The 13368-nt window shown below is 32.2% G+C and overlaps 1 protein-coding gene across 7 annotated transcripts in view; it reads left to right on the top strand.

Moving 5' to 3' along the window:
• C9orf72 (C9orf72-SMCR8 complex subunit) overlaps positions 1-12360 on the top strand; it is a 36079-nt gene extending 23719 nt beyond the window's left edge. For all 7 annotated transcript variants that reach the window (XM_074280798.1, XM_074280795.1, XM_074280797.1 and 4 more), the window contains 5 exons: positions 389-505; positions 2437-2672; positions 4561-4618; positions 10701-10810; positions 10904-12360. In XM_074280798.1, coding sequence (XP_074136899.1) covers positions 389-505; positions 2437-2672; positions 4561-4618; positions 10701-10810; positions 10904-11090 — 708 coding nt within the window. In that variant the 3' untranslated portion in view covers positions 11091-12360. The remainder of the gene's footprint in view (positions 1-388; positions 506-2436; positions 2673-4560; positions 4619-10700; positions 10811-10903) is intronic.
• The last annotated feature ends 1008 nt before the right edge of the window (positions 12361-13368 follow it).

Here is a 13368-nt window from a genome sequence, read left to right as displayed (position 1 = left end):
CATACTCCAATAACTCTTTCACAACAAAATTCTTTATGTAACAAAAATGTCCTAATCCTCACCAGTGGTCCATTTTTCCCCCCATCTTTCAATATGTTTGAACAAAATTTCATCTTTACACAAAGCTTTGGACCAGGATAACCTCTTTGTGGTTTTTTATTTGGATTTTGTTTGCACAATATTGCTGAATATTTATAGAAAATTTTTGTCTGAAAAAATTTGTGATGGCAAGTGAGGTAACAAGTGTACTTAACTATTGGAAACATGCTACTCTTTGGATTTATCAGTAAATGAAATTTTAAGTTTCTAATCAGGATTTCCTTCTTTAGTAAACTATTGACTCTTTTATTATATTTTTTCCCTACTGAAATACTCTTTTATTTTACAGATAGTGAGGACATTGTGCCTTTTTCTTACTCCTTCAGAACGAAAGTGCTCCAGACTTTGTAGAAATGAGTCTTCTTTTAAGTATGAATCTGGATTATTTGTACAAGGTCTTCTCAAGGTATAGTTTGTGCCTTTTTCTACAAAATGATATCTCAAATCATTTTGAAAGCTCACTGAAAATATTTACTATTTTATGTGTTAGGGTTTGAAGTTTACATCTAGTCTTTACAGAAATAAAAAATATATGCATTTCATTCTGGAATGAATTCCAGGAAATATAATTTTCTACAAAATCACTGTTCCCAGGCTAAAATATATGTTTGGGGGTATTGACTATACAGTCAGTACGATACCACAGTATGCTCCCTCTACTATCAGTACTCCATATGTAACTACTTACAGCTACTTGATATTTTTGTTATATCAAGTATTCAAAAACCACTACAAATATATATTCATTTTTGTGTCTTTGACTTGAGAGAAACTTTCTATTAATTTACATAGTTCAAATTGGAACATTTTAGTTTTTTTCTGAACAAACTTAGTAGTTTTAAGTATTTTTAAGCTTATACCACCTTGGATATAGAGAGGAAAACTATTTCCTACATAAATTTTAATTTGTATTTGCATTTTAAAAAATATTCCGTTTTCTCTTTTTCTACATTTTAAGGATAGAATGAACAGTAAAGGACTAAGGATATAAACTTTTAAGTAATTATTCAGATGCTAAATTATACTAAAATAAACAAAGATGCAGTATCATTGTTTATTTCTTGGAATTGTTTTTTACTGTGATGCAATTAATCAGGCATAAAGTAATAACTTGCATATTGTTCTGAGACCTTCATTCTTGAGGATGCAAACAAGAAAAAAGGGGTAGGAAGGGAAGACATAAAATGAATGCATATAGAATATTGTACCCCTAACCCTCTTAGAGTCTGTTAGAAGCATTACATTGGATACTCAAAATAACAAAATTTCAATGTTACTATTCCTTGGAAATAAAACATTTGTGCAGATGTATTAAAATATAAGAATGCACTATATTTGGAAAGTAATCAGTTGAAGAATATAATGCACTTCAGTAGCCTTTCCTGATCATAAAATGTATTTGCAGAGCTGTAAGAAACCTTAGAAATATTTAGTCCATTTTCTTTCCTATGTATCTCTGCCTGCTTAATTCCTGCTCATTCTTTAAGGTCAGAGCAATTGCTATTTTTCCCTTGGTCCATATCCAACTTACCCCTACCCATACCTCATTTTCTATCTCACTTTACACTTTTCCCCTTTTGTTGCATTATGGTTAGTTACATAACCAGGCTAGCCCTCCTCCCAGATTATAGAGCATAAGAAACAACATGGTGTGATGAAAAGACCACCACATTTGGAGATAGACATCTCGGGTATAAATCCTTTTTCTGCTACTTACTAGTTTTATGATCTTGATAAAGAATTTTAAAACTCTTAGGGATTCAGTGGGTTTATCTGTCAAATGAAGGGATTGGTCCAAATGATTCTTCTGATCCAAGAAAAAGATTCTTTCCTACTTTAAATCCTCTAATCAATAACATCTTCACCCTCTAATGTTTACTATATGAATTCAGTAACGAATGAATGAAGGACTAAATGTTTACAGATCACAGCCTGATTCATAAAGAAGTGAAGTGATTTTTCCATAGTCACATAGACAGTGCACCTAGGCCTCCTGAGGTGCAGCATAGTGCTCATATTTTCTATATTCCAGTTTCCCTCATAAGAAAAAAATGTTTCACATATCAATAAGTTAAATATCTATATTAAGGATTTGTATTGTAATGGATAGAATTGATATAGAAAAAGTGTAGTAGGAATTATCTGGAAAAAAATAATTTTTCAAAAATGGGAGTCATAATTGCTTTTGACAGCTCTGAAAATTTTGTCATCGTGCTTATTTATAAATAGTGTATAGAACAGAAAAATCCAAAACCTAAAAAAAAAAAAAAAACCTGAAAGAAGAAAAAATTATTTTAAATTTTCATAATATATTTAATTTGTCTTTTACCATGACAGGATTCAACTGGAAGTTTTGTGTTGCCCTTCCGACAAGTCATGTATGCCCCATATCCCACTACACATATAGATGTGGATGTTAATACAGTGAAACAGATGCCACCCTGTCACGAACATATCTATAACCAGCGTCGTTATATGAGATCAGAACTGACTGCATTTTGGAGAGCCACTTCAGAAGAAGATGTGGCTCAGGATACAATTATCTATACAGATGAAAGCTTCACTCCTGATTTGTATGTAATGGCTTCCAAATTATTCTTAATATTGCTCTATTTCCACAAAAGTAGTTATTAAAACTTGTGTTCTAGAATACCTACCAATATCATCTAAATGCATAAACTTCAAATAACCAAAAAAAGGAACATGATTAAAGATAATGTTTGAAGAAACATTTTTCTAAGTTAAATGAAGCTTTTTTTTTCCTGTTATCACTGTCTTTCTCCCCCAAATTGTTTAAATTCGCTCTTTGATAACAACATCAACATTAATTTAATTAGCCTGGGAACTAAATAAAAGAAATTAATTCTGGCTTGAAGAAAGCATGAATTATACCCTGGGCATGGTGCAAAATACATTGCAATAAATGAATATAGCACTGGTGTTCTTTTTTGTATTTTACAGTGAATTATTTTTTAAATACCATTTTATTCATTTATAGGAGGATATAGCTTTTAAATTAAATGAAATGAAAATCCATGGTTATAAAATTATAGATTCTGTATAGCTTTTTCCCAAAAAGAAAAATGATAACTATGAAAATAGAAGGTAATAACATCATAGGAAAAAAAATCTAAACAACACTGAAAATAAGAGAATTACAGTACCACTTTCACTTCGTAATATTTCAGATGTTATTTTCTTTTAAGACTGCAATTTTTCATCAGAATAAGTTGTTTAGACCAGGAAAGATTAAAAAGGAAAGTTTAAATTCATATTATGTGAAAGCAAAAATCCAGAAAAATGATTTCTCCATTTATTCCTGTCAAAAAATGTAGGGCTACAAGAATGTTATTCCATGTCACTTTGATTCACCTGGTAAAATAGAGCGTTAATGTCTGAGATGTAGACATAGAAAGTGAAGAACTTAATCATTCCTTCCATTTAGACCAACAGACAAATAGAGTTTGATTCAGCTGTTTCTTGCACTTTCTCTAAAATAGCATCAATAATTCATTCAGGTTATCAGGTTGCTTTAAGACAGCCAACTAAGATAATATTCAACTAGTGCTGTCTAGTGTTTTAGAAATGGAGATATTAGTATCTTGAGTTAACCAGCAATCTGTATAGCCAATCATGAGTAGTACTGATTTTGCTCCTCAGGTACTTTTTTTCTGCCAGCATCTTTGCAAACTTCATTTCTCTTTTTTCTAGTTTTCTAAGCTATAGGGAATTTGATGTATTTTCCCATTATTCTGCTATGGTTATATTTTTCCCTGCCATTGATATCCCATTCTGTTACTGCTTTTCTTTTCTGTTAGTTCCTTATTCTTTATTAAATACTGACTTTCTTTCTGGCCTGAGTCTAACTTTTGATTCTGATAAACTATTTGAAAAAGAGTACAGTTTTTTCCCGATTTTTCAGCCTGGTATAAGCCAAGGTAGAAGATATTTTATTCTCTAATATTCATAATATGCACCATAGTTCCCAATATATTCGAATAGAAATGCAAGGATAATTGAAGTTAGGTTATATAAACAAACAAAAAAAAAAAGTTGCCTGTCCTATAGTACCATGTCAATCTTCCTTTGCACTATTTATTTCCCATTATTTTCCTCCCAAACCCGATTGTAAAAAGTTACTAGTTTATAAGAGCAAATTTATGTTAGAACCAATTATTACTTTAATTGACGACACTTTAGTATTAATTTCTGTTTTCACAGACAAGTAATAGTAATCCATATAGAAAGTTTACTTTATTAGAAATACTAGATTACTATATCAGGAACTAACCTGAAGGTTTCCATTAGAAATAAGCCCTTAAATTGTGGAGTTATAATTCAAATTAAGTTCCTAAAAACTATGTTTCTTTTCTCTTCCTACCATCCATAAACATTTCTCTTTGTTACTATTTTTTAATAGTCTTGACTTATATTCTGTCTTTATGTTTACTGTCTTCCCAGGAATGTTTTTCAAGATGTCCTACACAGAGACACATTAGTAAAAGCCTTCTTGGATCAGGTAATTGAATTGGAAGTCAACAAGAGTAAAATACTTTCTTATCTAATACAGGTTTCCATTATCCTCATTATATCATCCATTATAAACCGAAACATTTTTAATGCTATTCTTTCTCAGTACTATCAAACTAATTTTTTTCTTCATTACTAATAGAAAACTCATAATTTAAAACAAAACTATTGTCCACATATCTACCGCAGTACATTTTAATTACTGTCTTCTGCATTTTTGCTCACTATTTTGAACCAAGCATTGTAATAGGTCCTTTAGATATAAAGACAACAAATGAATTGTTCCTTCCTTCAAAAGTGTATGTATTTGGAAGAGAAATAACATGTACATACATAAGTATATATAGGAGAAGGCATGAGATAGAAGTGTTCTGTTTGAAGAATATCAAGATCAGCTTAGATGAACTTATTTAGTGCATAAAGGGTGGGGAGAAAAGTTTGAGTCATAATAAAGGCATTTAAATGCCTTTGAATAATGTCTTTAGAGATAATAGGGAACATCTGGAGTTTATTAAATAACCAAATGACTTGATTAGATCTATACTTTAGGAAATTCACTTTTACAGCTCTCTGAAAGATGGATTGGAAAGGGAAAGACTTGGAACAAGAGGATCCACCAAAGCTGTCATGGTAATCCAGGCAAAAAGGTTTAAATTAGGTTGAGAGAGATAGAAGACAGATTTGTAAAGGGAGAAGCATTAAGAATTGGCAGATAGTTGTCATTAAACAAACACTAATTACCCACTATGTGCCAAGCATTATTCTTAATATTAGGGATCAAAGAAAGATAAAAGAATCTTGTTCAATTGTAATATATGCATCCGAAATTTTGAAAATATCTTGAAGTCTCAGTCCTTTCCATTAGTGTAAGACTTTATAGGATCTGCTGTAAAAAACAGTTTTTAAAAGCTTCCTGTTCCATTTTATATTTTCAAAGATTCCTAGTACATATATAAACCATCCTCACAAAAAGAGAAAGGCATGTTATTTGGCAGTTATTTAAAGTCCTTTTAATTAAATTCATTAAGTAGTAATATAGACTTTCTCACTACCTCCCATCCTTCTATTTCTTTAATATTTTCTTTTTAAAACTGTTAACTTAATGCTTTCAGGATTACATCTCCTCTGGTACATTTCCTTGGTGTATATACTTAGTCTGGCCTGGTCCAGCCATTCTTTCTGATTTCATTGTCTTCAGCACCCATTTCACTTTCTTCATATAACACAGTGGAATTGAAGATAAGAAAGTAGATCATTATGAAAATGTTTACAGAGTTATTTATTTATTTTTTTTGTTATGGCAGTTGAGGTTAAATGACATTGCCCAGAGTCACACAGCCAGGAAGTGTTGTATCAGAGGCCAAATTTGAACTCAGTTCCTCCTGACTTCAGGGCTGATGCTCTGTCAACTACACCAACTACACCAACTAGCTAGCCCCTACATAGTTATCTTAAATCAGTCTATTTGTTGTCCTTTTGACAGCTTTTACCGCTTTAGAAATTTATGACTTTCAGGTATCTATGGACTTACAAATTGTAGTGATTTTAGAGGTGAAAAAAGAAATAATCATCTCAGCAGAATTATAAACATAATTTCACTGCATTAATTTGCTAACTCTTCTATGCTATGGAAGAGTTATCTTTATTAAGTTTATCTTTATTAAATGAAAAACAGGAGTTTATTTTTCCCAATCCATTAGATGATTCTTGTACTCTACTTTCCCTAAGTGAAATAGGGCAAATTCTTGAGTGATAAAGCTTTGCACAGTGTCAGTTCAATGTCAAATGTAAATCAAAACTATCTTGAGGACCTAGTTACAGGAACTGCTTCTTCCATTTAGATATTTTGCTTAGTGTTTCCATATTCTTGGCATTCTGAGGGTATATTTGGCAAAAATGTCTCCTTGCCTTATTCCTTGTTTTTGCTATTCTGTCATTTAAGGATTCTTGAATGATTTTGACACATATGAGAGACATTTTTGGAAAAGATCTCTTAAAAAACTAATTTTTTTTTTATTTTTTTTTTTGTCAAATCAAGTGCTTTTGTTATAGTCCCCAAATAATGATCAAAATGAAAAGAATAGGCAAGAAAAACCAAAAGGATGGAAAATACCATTGCTGTTGACTAGTAGTCCCCAATGTACATATTGTGGTATGATCATCCAGTTAGAGGGTGGAATGATAAGCCACATCACATCCTTTTTGTAATAGTCAGTTGTAAGCTTTCCCCAGAGCTACATCACCTCCCTTTTACTTTTCAATCAAAGCCTATTACTTTCTTTACTATTTCCCTTCTCGGTGCTGGCCCAAGTCAGCAGTTGTGTAGTATACTAACCCCTAAATTATAGATAATCTTCACTCAGGTTTGTTGCAGTTGGGTAGGCAGTATGCTCCAGCAATCATCCCAATAACTATCCGTCCCCAGTTCCCCCAGTCTCTTTTTAGCTACTACAGACACGCTTACTGGCCAATGGGTAAGACACCCTATTTTTTTCTCCCGAAACCTCTTTTAGAATCTACTAATTAATTATTTGTTTTAGTGCACATAGCTTTATGAGTCATGTTGGGAGAGAAAAATCAGAACAAAAAAAAGGGAAAACCATGGGAGAGGGGGGAAAAAGACAGAAAAAAAAGGAAGTGAACATAGCATGTATTGAGTTACATGATCTGATATCATTCTTATTCTGGATTCAGATGACATTTTATATCCAAAATTTATTGGGACTGCCTTGGATCACTGAACCATTGTGAAGAACCCAGTCTTTCATAGCTGATCATCATACATTCTTGCTGTTACTATGTACAATATATTCCTGGTAGAATCAATTATTTTTGTGAAGGACATCAATATCATTCCTATCTCTCTGATTCTCAACCTTTTTCTCATTCACTACTTACTCAACTGAAACAAACAAAAATCTTTGCCTAATATGTTGACATGATTTAAAAACAAGAATTGGGATTTAGGCCTAGCTAATAAAGATGAATTTCCTTCATTTAGAACTATATCTCTTAAGAGATTTTTTCTTTCCAACCAAGACTTCATTATCATATGTTAAACCCAAATTTTCAAAAATAATATAGCAATTGCTTATTTTTTCTTTCTCATTCTCTTCCCCTTTTGATCTGATTTTTCTTGTTCAGAATGATAAATGTGGAAATATATTAAGAAGAATTGCACATGTTTAACTTATATTGCATTATTTGCTATCTAGGGTAGGGGGAAGAGGGAGGAAGAAAATTTGGAACACAGGGTTTTGAGAAGGTGAATGTTGAAAATTGTCTCTGCAGGCTAAATGTACACTATTTCAAAGTCCGATTCTTTTTGTTCAGCAAAACAACTGTTTGGACATGTATACATATGTTGTATTTAATTTATATTCTAAAATATTTAACATATATTGGTCGACCTGCCATCCGGGGTGGGGGGAAAGGAGGGGAAAAATTGGAACAAAAGGTTTGGCAATTGTCAACATTGTAAAATTACCTGTGCAAATTATCTGGTAAATAAAAACTATTAAAAAAAAAGAAAGAAAGAAAGGAAAAAATAATAATATAGCAATTTAGCAATTATGGTGTTTTAGTGAGCAAAAAAATGTGTTGAATACTGTTAAATGTTATTTTCAGTGTATTTCATTATGTCAGCTTTTAATTTCTATTTTTGGGGAGTTTTTATGATGCATTAGGGCTTTCTACAGTAGTACATATATGTGATTTATGAATACCCAAATACTTTTTATTGGTAGAGATATAATAGTTTTTTATAAAAGCTTGCATTGCTAGTCTAGTAACACATATACAAACAAACAAACACACACACACATAAACACTTACATGCATGGTACAGATGGACAATGAGCTTTCCTCCCAAGTTAAAGAGAACGTTTTGAATTACTTTAGGGACCTTTAGGCTCTTTTATCTTTTTACAGGTCATGTAACAATACAAGATCTTTCTCTCAAAAGTCAAGTATAGAAATACTCTGAACCTAGACATTCCAACATTCCAAATGAGGAATTATGTAGAAGTAGCATAAAGTATGTCATCTTCTAGTGACAGATTTTTTTTTAAGAAAAAAGAAGGAAGGGAACGTCTTTTCAAAAATAATATAGCAATTGCTTATTTTTTCTTTCTCATTCTCTTCCCCTTTTGATCTGATTTTTCTTGTTCAGAATGATAAATGTGGAAATATGTTAAGAAGAATTGCACATGTTTAACTTATATTGGATTATTTGCTGTCTAGGGTAGGGGGAAGAGGGAGGAAGAAAATTTGGAACACAGGGTTTTGCGAAGGTGAATGCTGAAAATTGTCTTTGCAGGCTAAATGTACACTATTTCAAAGTCTGTTGTGAACATCTTTCATGGTTTATTAGTAAGGCTATAATGTCACAACATTATATAATAAACTCCTCTGATAAAGACATTCACACTACATTGAATTGCTTTCTATGCTTTGGAGGAATTACACACATCATTGAGATTACACATCTGTCAAAGTGTTTGCTCAAGTGGTTAATCAGTGACTTTTTCATTGACTTTAGTAAACAAATAATGGCTATTGTTTGTTATAGTAGAATATGGCCTTTGTAATTTTTCTTACCAGAAGTAAAGTATATAGTTTTCCATAAAGCTTATCACTATAAAAAAGTAGCTTCTTTGATTATCATCAGTGCCAGACCTTGCCTATAAGTAATAAGACCAGAAATAATGGGAATTTCTAGGTTCTTTTGACTTCCTTCTTCTGGTGACGATTTTATAATCAATTAACCTTTTTGCAGTAAATGGTGTTTTTTTTTTCTTTAACATTTTTCATAATCATTTGAATATGTCAGGTTGCAAGCAACAGAAAACTGATTCTGGTAACTCAGATCAATAACCAGTAATTTGCTGCCCAAAATAACAACTTCATTTTTTGTGTGTGATGTTCTTAGGGTCATAGATATATAATTGGAAGGGAGGAAAGGACATCAGAGAGCAGTTAGGTGCATACCCTTTCTTTATTTTACTGATGAGGAAACAGGCATCATGAAGTTAAATGACTTGCCCAAAGTCACACAGAAGTTTTATTTTGTGTGTGTGTATGTGTGTATGTATTTTGTTTTTTTGTCCAGGCAACTGATATTAAAGTGACTTGCCCAGGGTCACACAATTGAGACATATTAAGTGTCTGAAGCCAGATTTGAACTCAGGTTCTCCTGACTTAAGGCTAGTGCTCTATCTAGCACCATCTAGCTGCCCTACACAATAAATATTGAGGCTGAATTTAGACCCAGGTCCTCTGAAGTCAGTCAATGTTTTTTTTTTCCATCTAGGGCTTGATACATTTTATATTTTATATCACTCTCTTTGGATAAAAGTATTGGTGATACTTTGGCTTGTTTCCTGAATAGTCTATATACATCTTTTTGGCTCCTGTATTTTTCTAAAGTGAGTGGTGTTTTCTAACATTTCTGCTTTGTACTCCCTTTCCCATCAAAGTCGCAAGATATAAAAGTTATCTTGAAGACCAACTAGGCCTTAGAAATTTATTTTTTATCTGTTCATCGTCTGTAACGATTGTTAGCACATATGCTGAAATTTTTCATCATGTTGTTTTGTTTATGTTTATCAAAAGCAGTGTAAGAAATGTTGATCTATGCCCCATTAAGTTGTGTTTCTTGTTGCCTTTGAGTACACAATGAAGCCAGCTTTAACTTTGTTTGCTTTGTCAAGGAAAATGTGAGGGCTATTAGCCACCTTTTATCTGCACCTACATTTTGCCTTATTGTAGCAAAAGAATGTCAATATTGATGTGTTTTAGTTTCAGTATATAAAATTTCTTGATTCTTGGACAAAAATCTCAAGCTTGGAGTACCAGTAGTAAAGTTAATGTTTGTAAATGGTCCAAAAAAATTTTTTTTAATTACCTTCTTTATTACTACTCCATTATAATCACTGCAAAAGCATAATGAAGGCACACTGGGTGATAGGAATGGATTTATGGAAAGAATTCTAAAAGGAACATGAATATGAAAGTGGTAGTTTTTTAAGAGAACTTTGTTTACTCATAAAATACCATTGTTTTTCTAATAGGTCTTTCATTTGAAACCTGGTTTGTCCCTGAGAAGTACTTTTCTTGCGCAATTTCTTCTTATCCTTCATAGAAAAGCCTTAACACTAATAAAATACATAGAGGATGATACGTAAGTAAAACCTGTGGTCGTATGAGGATAATTTTATGCTTTTTTCAGGTAAGCATTTTCAGCAATATGACAGTTTTTCCTTGCAATTTTCAGGCAGAAGGGGAAAAAGCCATTTAAATCTCTCCGAAACTTGAAGATAGATCTCGATTTAACAGCAGAAGGCGATCTTAATATAATAATGGCTTTGGCAGAGAAAATCAAACCAGGCCTACATTCATTTATCTTTGGAAGACCTTTCTATACTAGTGTGCAAGAACGGGATGTGCTCATGACATTTTAAAAGTGTAACATTTTAAGTATATTTCATAATACAATTGAGTGTTGCTCTCCCACACTGTGTTTTGTACTTGGAGCTAAAAATTATATACTTCAGTCTTTATTAGATAAAATACTAGGTGATTATATCATGTCCATCATTACAAATGAATCCCTTTTTGACATGCACATTTTTGGAATAGACTTTTGTTTACAGTTATAGTAAGTATTCTTTAATGTTAGGGTCATATATAAATTTGGCCATAGCTGCTATTTTCATTTGATTTATTTCAGAAGATTTTGTGTTAACTTTCCAAAAGCTCTTCAGTTTTTTTCCAAAATTATTTTACCTGGGTGGTGTTCTCAGTCATTTGAGAATCAGAGCAGTTTACTAGAATCATTTATAGAGGAAGTAGAAGCTGACTATAATTTAAACTTTAAAAATAAAAATATTGATCAAACTATTATTAAAACTATATAATTGTTAGATGCTATTTTAAAATTTTGTCCTTAAACTTTATTGAAAACTCGAATAATACTCAGACTCTTTAACTGGAGTGGAGTACCCTGTATTTCTCATTTTATCATCCACGCTAATTGAACTATGAACAAAATATGGATATTTGAAATTTATATATAAAACATTTTTCTTAGATAAGAGCCAGGGGGAAAATATTTATGTCTTTTTCTCCTTGAAAATAAAAATTTGAGGGAGAAGTTAAAATGTTCCTATATTTATACTAATCTGATTTTGCATTGTCATTCTGAAATTGTAAAAAGTTGTGCCAAAATGCATTAGAAAAAACCATTTTGATCACTGAGAGTTCTTACTTGCTTATACCATTGAACCCAAATTCATGAGTTTTCTATTTTCTGGATCAAAGCAAGAAATACTCTTACTGGTTTTTTTTTTGTTTGTTTAAAGAGATGACGTTTCTCTTTTTGTAAGAAGCATTCTGACTATCAACTTTAAATGCATGATGAAAGTGCTTTTGAAGACTTGGGGTTTTGCCAGTTTGTGATTTATATGGGAGTCATTGACATATTAGTTTTATGATGCTGTCATTTTCTTTGCCTTTGTCTTTATCCTTACTGCAGAGCCTAAAGATGTTATCCATATTTGTTTTGCTGTTTAGATCTCCAGTGATACTTTAATTTTATTCTTAGAAAGGTTTTTATTGAAATTTCTCTTAAAGGGCATTTTGGGAGTTTTTTTGTCTTACGATTTGTTTTTTCCCTTGAGACCATCTTGACACTTAATTTAAAAAATTGGAAAGTTTTAATTGAAAAGAAAATAGAGTATATAGGGGTGGAGCCAAGATGGTGGAGAAGCCAGATGGAACTTTTTAACCTCTCTAATTCCCTTTCTACCAACTATTTAATTCAACCTCAAAAACAGCGCTTGATGTAGTGGCTAGAAACTGGAAAATGAATGGATGCCCATCAATTGGAAAATGGTTGGGGAAAATATGGTATATGAATGTTATGGAATATTATTGTTCTGTAAGAAATGACCAACAGGAGGAATACAGAGAAGCTTGGAGAGACTTACATCAACTGATGCTGAGTGAAATGAGCAGAACTAGGAGATCATTATATACTTCAACAACAATACTATATGAGGATATATTCTGATGGAAGTGGCTATCTTCAACATAGAGAAGAGCTAATCCAATTCCAATTGATCAATGATGGACAGAATCAGCTACACCCAGAGAAGGAACTGAGTGTAAAACTCTTAGCATTTTTTTTGTTTTTCTCCCCAGGTTATTTTTACCTTCCGAATCCAATTCTTCCTTTGCAACAACAACAACAAAATTTGGTTCTGTGCATATATATTGTACCTAGGATATACTAAAACATATTTAATATATATGGGAATGCCTGCCATCTAGGGGAGGGGGGGGTGGAGGGAAGGAGGGGAAAAATTCAGAACAAAAGGAGTACAAGGGATAATGTTGTAAAAAATTACCTATACATATGTACTGTCAAAAAATGTTATAACTATAAAATTAAAAAAAACAAAAAACAAAAAAACAGCGCTTGACTGGTAAAACCCACTAAGATTGGAAATGCAAAAACTTACCAGTGGAAGAGAATCTGGAATATCGCCAGAAAAGGTTTGACCTGAAGTGGTGGGAGTAGACCAGCATAGAGCAGGGATAGAAATGGGAACAGGGTGGCCTCTGCGGTTGGAAGGTTTACATAGAGCTCTCTGCCATAGCCTAACTGCTTTGCTTCAGTGCTAGAGTAATGGACCAGTAGAGAAGTTGGAGTCTAGGGTAGTGGGTAATCTGAAGGAC

This window comes from Sminthopsis crassicaudata, chromosome 1 (genome assembly GCF_048593235.1).
Source record: "Sminthopsis crassicaudata isolate SCR6 chromosome 1, ASM4859323v1, whole genome shotgun sequence".
Classification (NCBI taxonomy): Eukaryota; Metazoa; Chordata; class Mammalia; order Dasyuromorphia; family Dasyuridae; genus Sminthopsis; species Sminthopsis crassicaudata.
This window is presented reverse-complemented; position numbering and strand designations above follow the sequence as displayed.